At 38.4% G+C, this 12,983-nt stretch overlaps 1 protein-coding gene across 1 annotated transcript in view; it reads left to right on the plus strand.

The window, feature by feature from the left end:
* Window positions 1-12,983, plus strand: part of LOC106523880 (RNA binding protein fox-1 homolog 2) — a gene marked incomplete at its 5' end in the record, with an annotated part of 74,941 nt that overhangs the window by 35,203 nt on the left and 26,755 nt on the right. Inside the window, 1 exon segment of the mRNA XM_014017454.1 lies at window positions 10,245-10,439. Coding sequence (XP_013872908.1) covers window positions 10,245-10,439 — 195 coding nt within the window.

Consider the following 12,983-nt stretch of genomic DNA (forward strand, 5'->3'; position numbering starts at 1 on the left):
CACAAGCACTACTTATTGGAACCACAGGAAGAGAAGAGAGATGGATAGTGGAGAACAGAAGAATGGAGTATTTTAGCAGTAGACAGTGATTTTTACAAGACAAATTGTTCTGAATTTGTTTGACTGAGTTTTAGCTCCATCACCACGTGGCTGTTGGTTCTGCGCTTCATATGTGCTTCTCTTGGGTGGTCAGAAGTCGTCACACAGTTTCTTGCACGAGGAGCTTGATAAGAGGCCTCCCCTCCCCCTCTGTGTATGGAAAAATATATGGTGTCACAGGTAACACAGCTGCTGTGTGTGTGAATGAATCGCCAACTTTTTCATTTGTGACTCATGTCAGAAAATGAAGGGTGGTTCTCGATCTACTGTCTGTTTCACTCGGCCTGATTTGTTGTATTTTTTTTACTGTCATTTTTCATTTTCATATAAAGCCTTGTCTGTTCGAATCATTTCTCACATGTCAAAAATCTGGTGTGGAAAGTTTTAGACCTCATATACAGTATTGTGTAAAAATATTGAGTCACCCCCTCTTTTAAAAATTGTTTCCACAGAGCCAGACTTTCTCGGAATTTTCCAAGAATTTTGTGAAAAAGTATTTTTTCAGGCTTTCTTAAGGTTGTTTTAAACTAAGCTCATTTTTACACTTATGTTCAATCCAGTACCATTTTTAGATGAATGTTTAAATCACTATCATTCTGTTATAAAAAGGTTCTTAAACTCAAAAGATTAACCAGTTTTATGTCAAGACAGAATAAACCATTTGGCAAAAAGTCTRTTTAAGTAGGATCTTTGTTTACTTAACATAAATTTCTCACAAAGACACAATGTGTTCCTGTTTTAGCTGAAGCTCAAAAATAACCAGTTTGACACAACACTTTATTTGAGCACCAACAACTTGTTTCTCAAAGAGCTTAAATACRGTAGATGTTTAACTGAAGGATGATATATCTTTCAGGTCCCGTGCCAATTCTTTACTGATTTACCACCATTTTTATCCATTTTAGGTAATTTAAAAGACTTAGAAGGCCTGAAAAGTTAATACTGCTTAAAAATACAGTACAAATGGTTTACTTTTAACCACCACAGGTTACAGCAGAGCTGTKATTGACTCACTCCCAAATACTGATGCTCAGAAAGCTAGACTTCCTTGCATTTGTTCATTTTTTTAAAAAACAGTTGCTATTTTCTTCTGTAGACCCTTTAACTTAAGGCATGACGGACTTTCAACAGCTGCTTTAACACAGTTACAGTAGATTTGAAGAGGCTTGCTATTAGATTCTGGAAACGGTTCACCTAAAACAGATGTTCTTTTTTTGGAAGTGTGTCTGATTTCACACATACACCAACAGGTTCCTAAAAAATTTTGCATTTTGCTTCAGAAAATATTTTCACCTACTTGTGATGAACTCTTATCTAGGGCTGCAGCTAACKATTATTTTAGTAATCRATTAATCTATCGATTATCCTGTCAATTAATTGAGTAATCGGATTTAAAAAAGTGTCATGTTCTGCAGCAATTATTCAAGCTTATTTTATGAAAAATACAATTATTTAATATTGTGAAGGGGTAATCTACACTTGCTGATGACCCTGCTGCGATCAAAGTAAAATTACAATACCAGTTGTATTTAGTTATGTATTTATGTGTGTGAGGTTTGAGGAGACATTAATTAGAAGCACTGTCATTGAATCATTTTTAACAATCACTGAAAAAACTAAATTCTGTAAATTCATTTTTATGAATTGGAAAACTGAACGTGTTATTTTTGTTAGCAATTTAGTAAGTAAAATGGGTAATAAAATGTGGGTGTTGCACATTGAGCTTTCTAGAGTTCACTTGTTATTGTTAATTGAAAAAGTAAATTCATATTTTTATTAGTCTGTTATTAGGTTGGTGCAGGGCTCCCATTTTAGGCAATAAAATATTTAGTCTTGACTGGTTAGCTATAGACAGATATGACAGCAGTAATTAATGAAGGCTAATGACAGGTATAAGCAGCAGCAAAAAATAAAAAAATCCTACTATCTTCTAAAAATACTATTAAATTTGAAATATTCACTCAAGTATTTCATTTAGGTCAAGATTGTTCTTATCGGTAGAATCGGTAGTAGTGACGGGCGGTGTGTACAAAGGGCAGGGACTTAATCAACGCGAGCTTATGACCCGCGCTTACTGGGAATTCCTCGTTCATGGGAAATAGTTGCAATCCCCGATCCCCATCACGAGCGGGGTTCAGCGGGTTACCCACGCCTCTCGGCGAAGGGTAGACACACGCTGGYCCGCTCAGTGTGGCGCGCGTGCAGCCCCGGCCATCTAAGTGCATCACAGACCTGTTATTGCTCAATCTCGCTTGGCTGAGAGCTACTTGTCCTTCTAATATCAACAATCATATCATCATCAGCAGCATATCAACAAATAAATGTTTCAGCTSAAGATGTCAATATGTTACTGTGCTTTTGACACAGAGTAAGTGTTGATTTATCACACAACGCACACTGTTAAATAATACCCTGCCAGGTAGCCGCTATGATTAGTCAGCACAAGTAACATTAGCCAAACTAAACCTCCTTGAACATCTGTAGCATGACAGATTATCATAAATTTCGGTAAACATGTTTTGCAAAGGAAACAAAAAAAAACCCACCTGTTGTTAACTCTTTTTTTGTCAAAGTTTTTTTTTAATTATGTTTAACAAACCACAAACAAAAAAACAAACTAACAAAAACACACACCCCTGAGAATCCCTGTTGTTAACTCTGGATATGTTCGATCCATGCATTGGCTGTTTACGTTCCAATGCAGAAACATCAAGGACATGCAATGCATTGTGCGTTGTCATCTTTTCTGTTTAGTTTTAAATGATCCCACACTTTTTACAATGTCTTTCATTTTCTAAGTGCTTCGGTTTGGGACTCTTTCTCTCCTTCTATAGCTAAATATAGTGCTTAGTATACAAGCGTCAGCAATGTAACTGTTAGCGGCAGCGCTCTTAGTGTTGTGCAAAACAAATAACATTCTGGCCGGACAAAAGTGCGATGATTWTAACGGTACCCTTTTTTTAAAMGAAGCTTCAGGGCAGATAATTTTCCTCAAGGATTTTTAGTAATAAAATTCCTCGAATGGATTTCAGACCAGGGTGGTGTGTTCCAACTATAGAGGGATCACACTTCTAAGCCTCCCTGGTAAGGTCTATTTAGGGGTCCTAGAGAGGAGGGTCCGTCGGATAGTCAAATCTCGAATTCAGGAAGAGCAGTGTGATTTTCGTCCTGGTCGTGGAACACTGGACCAGCTCTACACCTTCAACAGGCTCCTGGAGGGTGCATATGGGAGTTTGCTCAACCAGTCTACATGTGTTTTGTGGACTTGTAGAAGGTGTTCGACCGTGTACCTCAGGGACTCCTGTGGAATGTACTCYGGGAGAATGGGGTACCAGGCCCATTGATACGGGCTGTTAGGTCCCTGTACGACTGGTGCCAGAGCTTGGTCYGCATTGCCGGTAGTAAGTCGGACTCGTTTCTGGTGAGAGTTGGACTCCGCCAGGGTTGCCCTTTGTCACCGATTCTGTTCATAACTTTTATGGACAGAATTTCTAGGTGCAGCCAAGGTGTTGAGGGGATCCRTTTTGGTGATCTTAGGATCACATCTCTGCTTTTTGTGGTTGATGTGGTCCTGTTGGCTGCATCAGATGGTGATCTCCAACTCTCACTGGAGCGGTTCGCAGCCGAGTGTGAAGCGCCCGGGATGAGGATCAGCGCCTCCAAAGCCTAGACCATGGTCTTGAGCCAGAAAAGGGTAGGCTGCCTTCTCTGGGTCAGGGAGGAGATCCTGCCCCAAGTGGAGGAGTTTAAATATCTTGGGGTCTTGTTCACGAATGABGGAAGAAWGGAGCAGGAGATCGACAGGCGGATTGGTGCTGCGTCTGTAGTGATGCAGGCGCTGTACCTGTCTGTCGTGGTGAAGCGAGAGCTGAGCCAGAAGGCGAAGCTCTCGGTTTACCAGTCGGTCTATGTGCCTCCACTAATCTATGAACACGAGCTTTGGGTAGTGGCCGAAAGAACGAGATCATCGATACAAGCGGCCAAAATGAGTTTCCTCCGCAGGRTGTCTTTGCTCTCCCTTAGATATAGGGTGAAAAGCTCAGTCATCTGGGAGGGACTCGGAGTAGAGCCGCTGCTCCTCCACGTTGGGAGGAGCCACTTGAGGTGGCTTGGGCATCTGGTTAGAATGCCTCCTTGACACCTCCCTGGTGAGGTGTTCCGAGCATGTCCCACTGGGTGGAGGCCCAGTGGAAGACCCAGGACACGCTGGAGGTACTATGTCTCTTGGCTGGCCTGGGAACGCCTTGGGAYTCCCTCGGATGAGCTGGCCCAAGTGGCTGGGGAGAGCAAAGTCTGGGTCTCTCTGCTTAAGGCTCCTGCATGCTGCTGCYGAACTGCCAAAATCGTGCCGAACTGTCGCAGTTTTATGACGAAAATTGCGTCACTTCTGTTCGCATTGTCGGCATTTCGGCATTTCTTGTCGTAACCCGCGGGTCGAACTTTTCACCCCCCTCCACATAAGAACACATACGAACTGTAAGGTGTGATTGGTCAGAAGTTCGTGGGAGTTTTGTTTGTGTTGAAGGCGCTCAGAYGCTGTATTTGCTTCAACCACTCGCTTCAAAAAAAGAAAGAAAAAAAGAAGAAAAAAGTGATTGCTTCCAGAGCCACCAGGAAGCAGCGATTTTTAAAGATAGTCAATGGCCAAAATCTCATAAAAGGGRATAAAACAGACATTTTTCACGGTGGAATCTGACTGACAAAAACTTTGGAGCTTAATCCGGGACCAGTTTTGTGGATAAACAACGTCGAGTGAAGAGCCGCAGACTTTTATTTTCCACATTGCACTCTCTGGGGAAGGAATCCCATTCAGTGACGTATGCTGGAGCGGGAGGGGTTTCCCAGCAGCTCGGCTCGSGGTGTCTCGGGAACTATGAAAGGTATGTGCGAAAACAAATGCCGAACAACCACGTGACGGCGYGTCGAGTGGTCAACTGCCGAGCGACCATACTGCCAGCWTTGGCTGGTGCCCCSGCGACCCGACCTCGGATAAGAGGAAGAAAACGGACGGACGGACAGAATTCCTCGAATTATCTGAGGAATCGTTTCAGCCTTACTTTTATCCTGTCATAAAGTAAAAACAACACAATTTCTATAAATCAAAACATTTTTTTGTGTATGAAAAACTGCAGCTGCAAATACATATTTTCCAGCTGAACCACTCATTGGGAAATGTTGAAAAACTCATTTTGAAATCGCATTACCTTAGTAATAATTGCTTTACTGTACTTTATTTGCCAGAATCATAGTGCTGTCTGTTTTCCTGTATTGAGGAAATGGCGATATTTCTTTGTTCACATCCTTTTTCTTTTTGTTTTTATCTCTTCCCATCACTTTGAAGGTATGCACAGTTTACACTGTTGCCTGACCTGTGGCTTGTTTGAATTGTGATGWCAGAAGCAGTGGTGGAGAAAGTACTCAAACACTGTACTTAAGTAAAAGTACAGATAAACAGACAAGAATGTACTCTAGTAAAAGTTAAAGTACCACATTAACATTTTACTTGAGTAAAAGTAAGTAAGTACTTGCTTTTAAAATACTTAAAGTATTAAAAGTAAAAGTACTTGCTTAATGTGTTCCCTAATGGTCTACAATATCATGAAGTGTGCCTACTGCATGTATATTTTAATACATCAATGGTGCCATTTTAGTGAACAATGCTGCAGATAGTTTTGTGTTTACCCTCTGTGACACTGTTCACACTTGGCCTTGTGATTCTGTGCATCATCACATATTGTGACAACAGCTGCAGAAGATGTAAATTCACCACCAACCTCCTCTATCAAATCTCAACAAGTCATTTTTTTGAACCAGTTAAATAAGGCCATGAATGGCACATTTCCTCCTTGGTGGAAACCATTGTGGGCATGCTGATGCTCTGCTTTTTTATGAAGGAGGGTGTAATGGTACTTTCCTGCTTTGTTCAGTGGACCAATTACAGCAATTCCCCCTCTCGCCACTAAAATCAAATAAATCACAAATAAAATACAATAAAATAAAATAAAAAATAAATCGACGTGACATGAATGTACTTTGTAATTCAACGCATTACAGAAATTTAGTGGAGTAGAAAGTACAGATACTTAATGAAAAATGTAGTGGAGTAAAAGTCGAAAGTACCCATGATGAAATCTACTTAAGTAAAGTACAGATACATGAAAAATGTACTTAAGTACAGCAAGAAAGTACTTGTACTTAGTTTCATCCCACCACTGGACAGAAGAGAGAGTTGCCATTTATACCAGCATTTCAAATGGGCAGCATTCCCTGCAGTTTTTCATTTAAACTATAGGTGTCACTACTGAAAACTAAACTAAAGTAAGTTGTTCAGAGGAAGCACATTTTTTCTAAAGTTTTATCTTGTCCAAGAGTTTTTTTTTWAATTTCTTTTACCTTTTTGGCTTGTATTAATTTGCATATATATAGAAACAAACCTGCTTGCGGATTCTGTCCTGCCACTATTCCTATTTTACAGCTCATCATTGCAGCAGCTTGTGACAAGTTACAAACATTTGGATCTGCACGACAAGTTGAAACAATCACCCAACATCTGGAATTGTAAAATCATGTAGTTGTGTTAGAGGCTCGCAAATGGCGAGTAAAAACCAGGTGTCCATATGACTCAGCTTTAAGGTAAAATATGCAGAYAGAATCCACTCTTTCATGACTTAATACAGGCTACTGCATGTTTGAGCCCACATGTCCTAACAAGTGCACATATCCAGGTTAGTCTGAAGCCTAAATAATTGATTTGTTGTACTWTTATATATTTTTGTTTTTCAGGAAGATCCCTATTTGTTTTGACAAAACAAGACTGCAGTTAAGACTGTAGACAACTATCAGCTCACACTTTTTTCTCCTTTTTTTTCATGCTCATGTTCATTGAGCACGTGACTTTTCCATCTTGTCTCCGGATTGTGCAGCCTTCTCTCATAACTCTCCTGTCTCTCGTGCTTGAACCCCAGAAGCTATTTGAGCTGCAGATGGACCTTTTTTAGGTTCATCTGCCTGTTTTCAGTGAGTGCATCCATCACTGCAGAAGAACAGTAAGCTGTCAGGCTATAGGATTAGAGCAAGGAAGAGAGCAACATCTTAGTTACTCTGTCTAATTAAAAAGGCTGTCTGGAGACTGTGTGTCTCTGGGCGTCACCCAGCCCACATAAAGCCCATAGCAAAGCAGTTAAAGTGTATACGTTAGGAATGTGTGAGGATGGACCTACTTTTTTTTAGGTTACCTAGTAAGTAAAATGTAGTCTCTAGTTTCTATAATTAGTGCTACGAAATTATTAGAATATTTGTAATCCACAGTGTTAATACATTGCATTTTCATTTCAGATTTTCTTTACACTTCTTGTGCTTTATTTTTAGAAAAATAAAGCAGTATGTTAACCAGCAGTCGATAACAATAAGGAATAGGTTCAGCCATTTGGACGTGGGTTTCTGTGGAAACTGTAACTAATATCTTATCTGTTGTAGATAGCACTTAGAATGGGTTCACATTGGAGAAATAGTTTACATTTGGATTGACGAGCTAACGGCTAGTTCAAGTAGGGCTGGTATGCTCCATCTAGGAGTGGCTAGGACGTAACATGAAAGAGTTCCAGCTTTTGYACAACTCAAGCAGCTGCAGAGACAGAATGATGATTTTAGAGAAAAGGTGTGATTTATTTACAGTGGTTGTGTATTTTACAAAAAACAGTGTGAGTCTAGACCAAAATATCAAACAGAACGTAAACTCTCTTACAGTATCTTAACTGTGAAAAGAAATAAAATTAAACAAAGCACAGTTTTCTTTCCTTTCTGGACTAATAAAAATAGGGAAAGCAAGTCTTGAAATAAACTAATTAATCAGCTGCATGCACACACAAAACTTTTATGACATCAGTCCTAACAGGGGCTAAGACCAAAATGGATTGCTGTCATTTTAAAATCATGTTTATACTTTAAAAAAAAAAACCTTACACTTCTGTTGCTTTCATGTTAGTTATTCATACAGAACTCAATGGTGGCAGCTGCTAGCTGTAGCATTTTAATAGGAATTTTTTAAATTTCCTCCAAAATAAACTTAATTGATGAAATGAGCAATACAAGTTTAAAGATTGAAAATGCTTTAAAATGACAAAATATTTATTTTCAGTTGGTCTGCACAGTTTAGCCAACATTAGCAGCCCGGCTCAACCCAAGTGGACTCACTTCCGAACTGGATTTAGCTGCCTTAAAATAACTTTGGTTATAAACATTTGCCAGTGGTTCATGTAAAACTTCATAATTAAACTGTTGTCAATTTGCGTTATACTGTTATTTTGACAATTAGGAAATTCCTCCTAAAAGAGTTTAGGTTTGCAAATAACCGGAGTTCCATGAGACTGACCGTTTAAATGTGAAATTAAGTCTGTTGTAAAAGTTCATAAAATAATTTGGATACATTTTTTGACATTATGGAGATTGGAGCCGTTTCAGAATGAGTCACCTTTTAGTTTTAGCTGCTTTCAGACTAGCTGTTAGCTCGTCAGTTCAGTCAGACGGAACTCTATAATTATATTTATAGATTTATTATTATTTATTTATTATAATTGTAGACTGTCTCTATAATTAGTGCTGCAAAAATCAATCTATAACAGTAGGGGTAAAAATATGGATTCATCAAAGCATTACAATTCTTTTTTTTTTTTCCAATTCAGTATCGATTTAGAAAATCCTCACATACAGTTTGATCCCCGGGCCGGTTTGTCATGTTTTATGTTAGCTCTCCATATTTAAAACAAGTAATATTGTGTTAAAGTTTTATTTTCAGATATTTTATTTCTCAAAAATGGTAATGTATACCATTTTTGTTTATATGGGCAAGAAAATATCTAAAAAATTATCCACAGAGACTCTGATGAATCTGTGTGCTTCCTTTTACAATGAAAATAGTATTGAAGTATTTAAAACAATATTAAATCAAAGTTTAATTGAGTTGTGACCCAAAGAATTGAGATCAAATTGAATTGTGAGGTTGTTAACAATACCCAGCCCTAAACAATAAGTAGGATATTAATTATTTATACCGTTTCCACAGATACCCCATTTTAAAACTTTTGAACTTTTTTTTTAAAACGTGACAAAAATCACCCTACATCTGTTAAAGACTGCTGTACTGTGATTAAGGCTACCAGTACATCAGTCTGGGAAATGACTGATTCTGAAGCACTATGGGCTGCTGTGAAGCCAAATGAATCTGCTGCTGCTCCTATGATGAACAGGGAGATGGAGAAAAAAAAAAACCAGGCAGGAACATGACATTCGTGAGGCAGCGCTGGCAACTGTCTCCAGTTAGATTTTAAAGTCGCTAATTTTATCTCAACAGTTACGCAACAGAACATCAAGCTGTTCAGATAAAAGCAGCGTTGGCTCGTTTTCGCCTTCAGTTCTCACTTCCTCTCTTTCTCCCCATCCATCATCTACCTTTTCATTTCTTTTAACTTTGTTTTTTTGGGAGGGAAGTTTTTATGAACCCAGTATAAGATGCCCTTGAGTGTGTGAAACGATTTGAGGCGAGCAATAATGCAGCGTCACCACACAACAGACACACACAGTGGAAGCTGTTTGTGCTGGAACGTTGGTTCTGCTATGAAGAAAAAATGTATRTATATCTGTAGCTAAACCAGATGCAGATGTAACACGGCAAACAAAAAGGACTTGAGGCAAAATGGGAACTCCTCTAATCATTCACATTTAACCTGAGGTGTTATTACATATAAAAATAACAAAAAATCAGAGGAACATTAAAACATGTCACAGTTAACATGTCTCTGTGTTCATTCATTCCCAAAGCACCTTTGTATCCCAAACTGTGTATCAAATTTGGTGACTCTTAATAATAGATGTGTTTGGTGTAAATATTTCATGGTCGACTGACTGAAAACACTTGCCTGTCAGAGATATGGCGTTAAAGTGAGGTGGGGTGGGGGTGGGAGGGGGATCATACCCAGGGAACGAGAGCGAGTGAGAGTGAAATTTGAGACGAAGAATTTTAAACTCGTCATTCTAACATCATTATGTCAGTCCTGCTGCTGCGCAAAGGCTTCCACAGAATATAAGTTCATTTTGCCTCCTCCATTTCTCTCCTCTTTCCCCCCACCCCCACCCGCCTCACCCTGCAGGGCTCTCAGGATTCTACCGGAGGACAGGGGGGTTTGGTCGCCCCTCCTTTTACAACCTTCCCTCCGCCGCCGCCTCCTCAAAACGGGCTTCCGGGAACAGAGTTTGGCCCGGGGGCCATGTTTGGCGCAGCGGGCCAAGGTACAGCAGAGGTAGGGGTCGGTACAAACGGAGCCACCACCACAACCAGCAACAACGTAAGCAGTCTGTGTTCAGAAATACTTTATTTTAGTTAGCTTTRAAAGGTGTTATACGTACACAATTATTTTCTTTTTATGTAAATAATTCATATTTTTAGTGCCTAATCTTTGGTTAGTTATGCATTTTTGTGTGTTCAATGGTATTAATCATTAAAGCATCCTAATTAATAARCATCTGTTGATCTGTCACTTTAGTCATAATTTTCAGTTTTCTAATCCTCCCTCAGCTTTAGAAGAACTCAAACTGAAAAAAACAAACAAAAACAACATAACAAAATAAAAAAGCAACAACATGGAGCTCGATTTGGAACACTGTTATGTCTTTTGATGCAGATAATATTTGCAAAAATAAACAAATAAAAATATCTTGTACACAAAAATGGGTTTTAGTGAAATAAGTGAAGAACACAGTCCTCTCTGGAGCTCTGAAGGAAATTTCAGTTAGAATTAAAATGGGTGGAAGAAAGTTGGATTTTATGTTACTGAACTTTAACTTTAATAACGATTTAAGGTTTTCACTCATTCATGGTTTAAAATCAGATTTTTAGGGAMATTTTACCACAAAATCTAAATAATATTACGGGTGATTCTAAATTCAGCTGTTTATTTTTTTCTAAATGTTTTTGCAATCTCATCTTATTCTACAGTTTTTGCATCAACATGTAATATGTCCTACTTTGACCCAGTGTGTCTCTCACTTAGTGCTGTACCAAACGATTATTTTCTAATCGATTAATCTAACGATTATTTTTTTTGATTAATCGATTATTCTAACAACAAATCTATAAGTTATTCTGATGTGAGTGCACTGGATATTTAAAATGTTTTCATCAAATTAACAAGAACAGTTCTTTAATATTGTAATATTTTCTTTAATAGTTTTTTCATGAACACAAAATATGCACTCTAGAGTCAATTCTTTAACAAATAAAAGCTTAAAGATTTAACATCAACATAAAATCTCAACCAAAGCATATAAAATTCAACTAAAAGAAATACAGTGCAAGATGTTAACAATCTAACAAATGAACTAAATCATACAAAATTCAAGTCACTCTCTGGAAAACCTATAATAAACATTTATTTATTATATTTTATTTAACATATTTCTCAATATATGAAAATTAACAAATATCAAGACAACATCCAACTCTTTGTTTTGTAACATCAGTTGTGTAACTTATTTCTTTAAGGTGAAAACTGTTGAAAACAACAAGACTGTTTTGTCTTATTGTACAAATTAAAATCCAGCTCCACGTGTTTCTATTGGTGTCATTTCCCCACTAGAAAAATGTGTGATGGAGGTCCATGGAAGGCAAATAAGTTTAAATCAAATAAACAAAAGAGGATGGAGTTAAAATAAATAAAAGGTATTTAAGCTACGTTTTGAACATCCAAAACACGTCCAACACTTGTTGGCTGCTTGTGCTCTTTAGGTCAGACATGTGTCGGAAAGCTCCTCTGTTGTTTGAGACGCTGGGGGAACCGTCTGATGGAGGAACTGTCTGATGGGGGAACACGGCTCGACCTAACACCGCTCTCTGTTTAATGGTGGATGAAATAAAGAAAGTGGCGGTACTTTATTTACTTTGAGCAAGCGAACGTCATGTTCACAAGATAATTAATCCACCAGATAATTCCAGGAGCTGCGATGCTTTCAAGSTTCAGACTGAACTGAAGCAGCGGCTGCTGACGTCATTACGCTCTTGCGCGATGCTGCGTTCAGGACAAGCATGGAAAACTCACCACTCTTATGTCACTACGGTCGCAATGATGCATTTAGGTACCAAAATGGAATTGCATGAACATTCACGTGGTGGTTATGTAAGACAGCGAATCGATAATAAAAAATCTGCATCGACAAATTTACGTAATCGACGTCATCGATTATTTCAAGTAATCGGTGCAGCCCTAGTCTCACTGCGTTAATCTTGTGACTTTTCACTCAACAGTTTATTCATCCAAGCTCTCAGACTTCCATTATATCTGAGATGAGAATATTTTTCATTATAACTTGAAGTGAAGTTTTTTTTACTTGTCATGTAGCATGCATAAAACATAGCCAAACAAGGGTTAATAACAGCTGATGACAGTAATGCGACTGGGAGAAAACCCCATCACGTCAGCGTGATGTTTCTGAGCATATGAACATGGTGACATGAGCAAATAGTTCAAAACTCTACATCTTGGCCTCACAAAGCTGCTATTGTGGCTGAACATTTTCTCTGATCTGCACGGAAAAAAATTTCAACCTTGTCATTCAGTCAACTGTATAAATAAACAGACACGCTGCTATTTTATTCTGCTCTGAATAAGTTATCGGCTTCTTTATTTTGCACTGTATGTAAAAGCTGATTTTTGTAGCATTATTTTTATGAAATTTCAGGCCCTGTAAAAACATCCCTCATGTATGTACATGTATGCATGTTCTAGAGAAAGAAACGGTTTAAAATTGAATTGATGATGAACCAGAGCTTAATATGGCAAAATAATTTCCAGTGAATTATTAACACACACACACACACACACACACACACACAC

Source organism: Austrofundulus limnaeus, unplaced genomic scaffold (genome assembly GCF_001266775.1).
Source record: "Austrofundulus limnaeus strain Quisiro unplaced genomic scaffold, Austrofundulus_limnaeus-1.0 Scaffold168, whole genome shotgun sequence".
NCBI classification, from domain to species: Eukaryota; Metazoa; Chordata; class Actinopteri; order Cyprinodontiformes; family Rivulidae; genus Austrofundulus; species Austrofundulus limnaeus.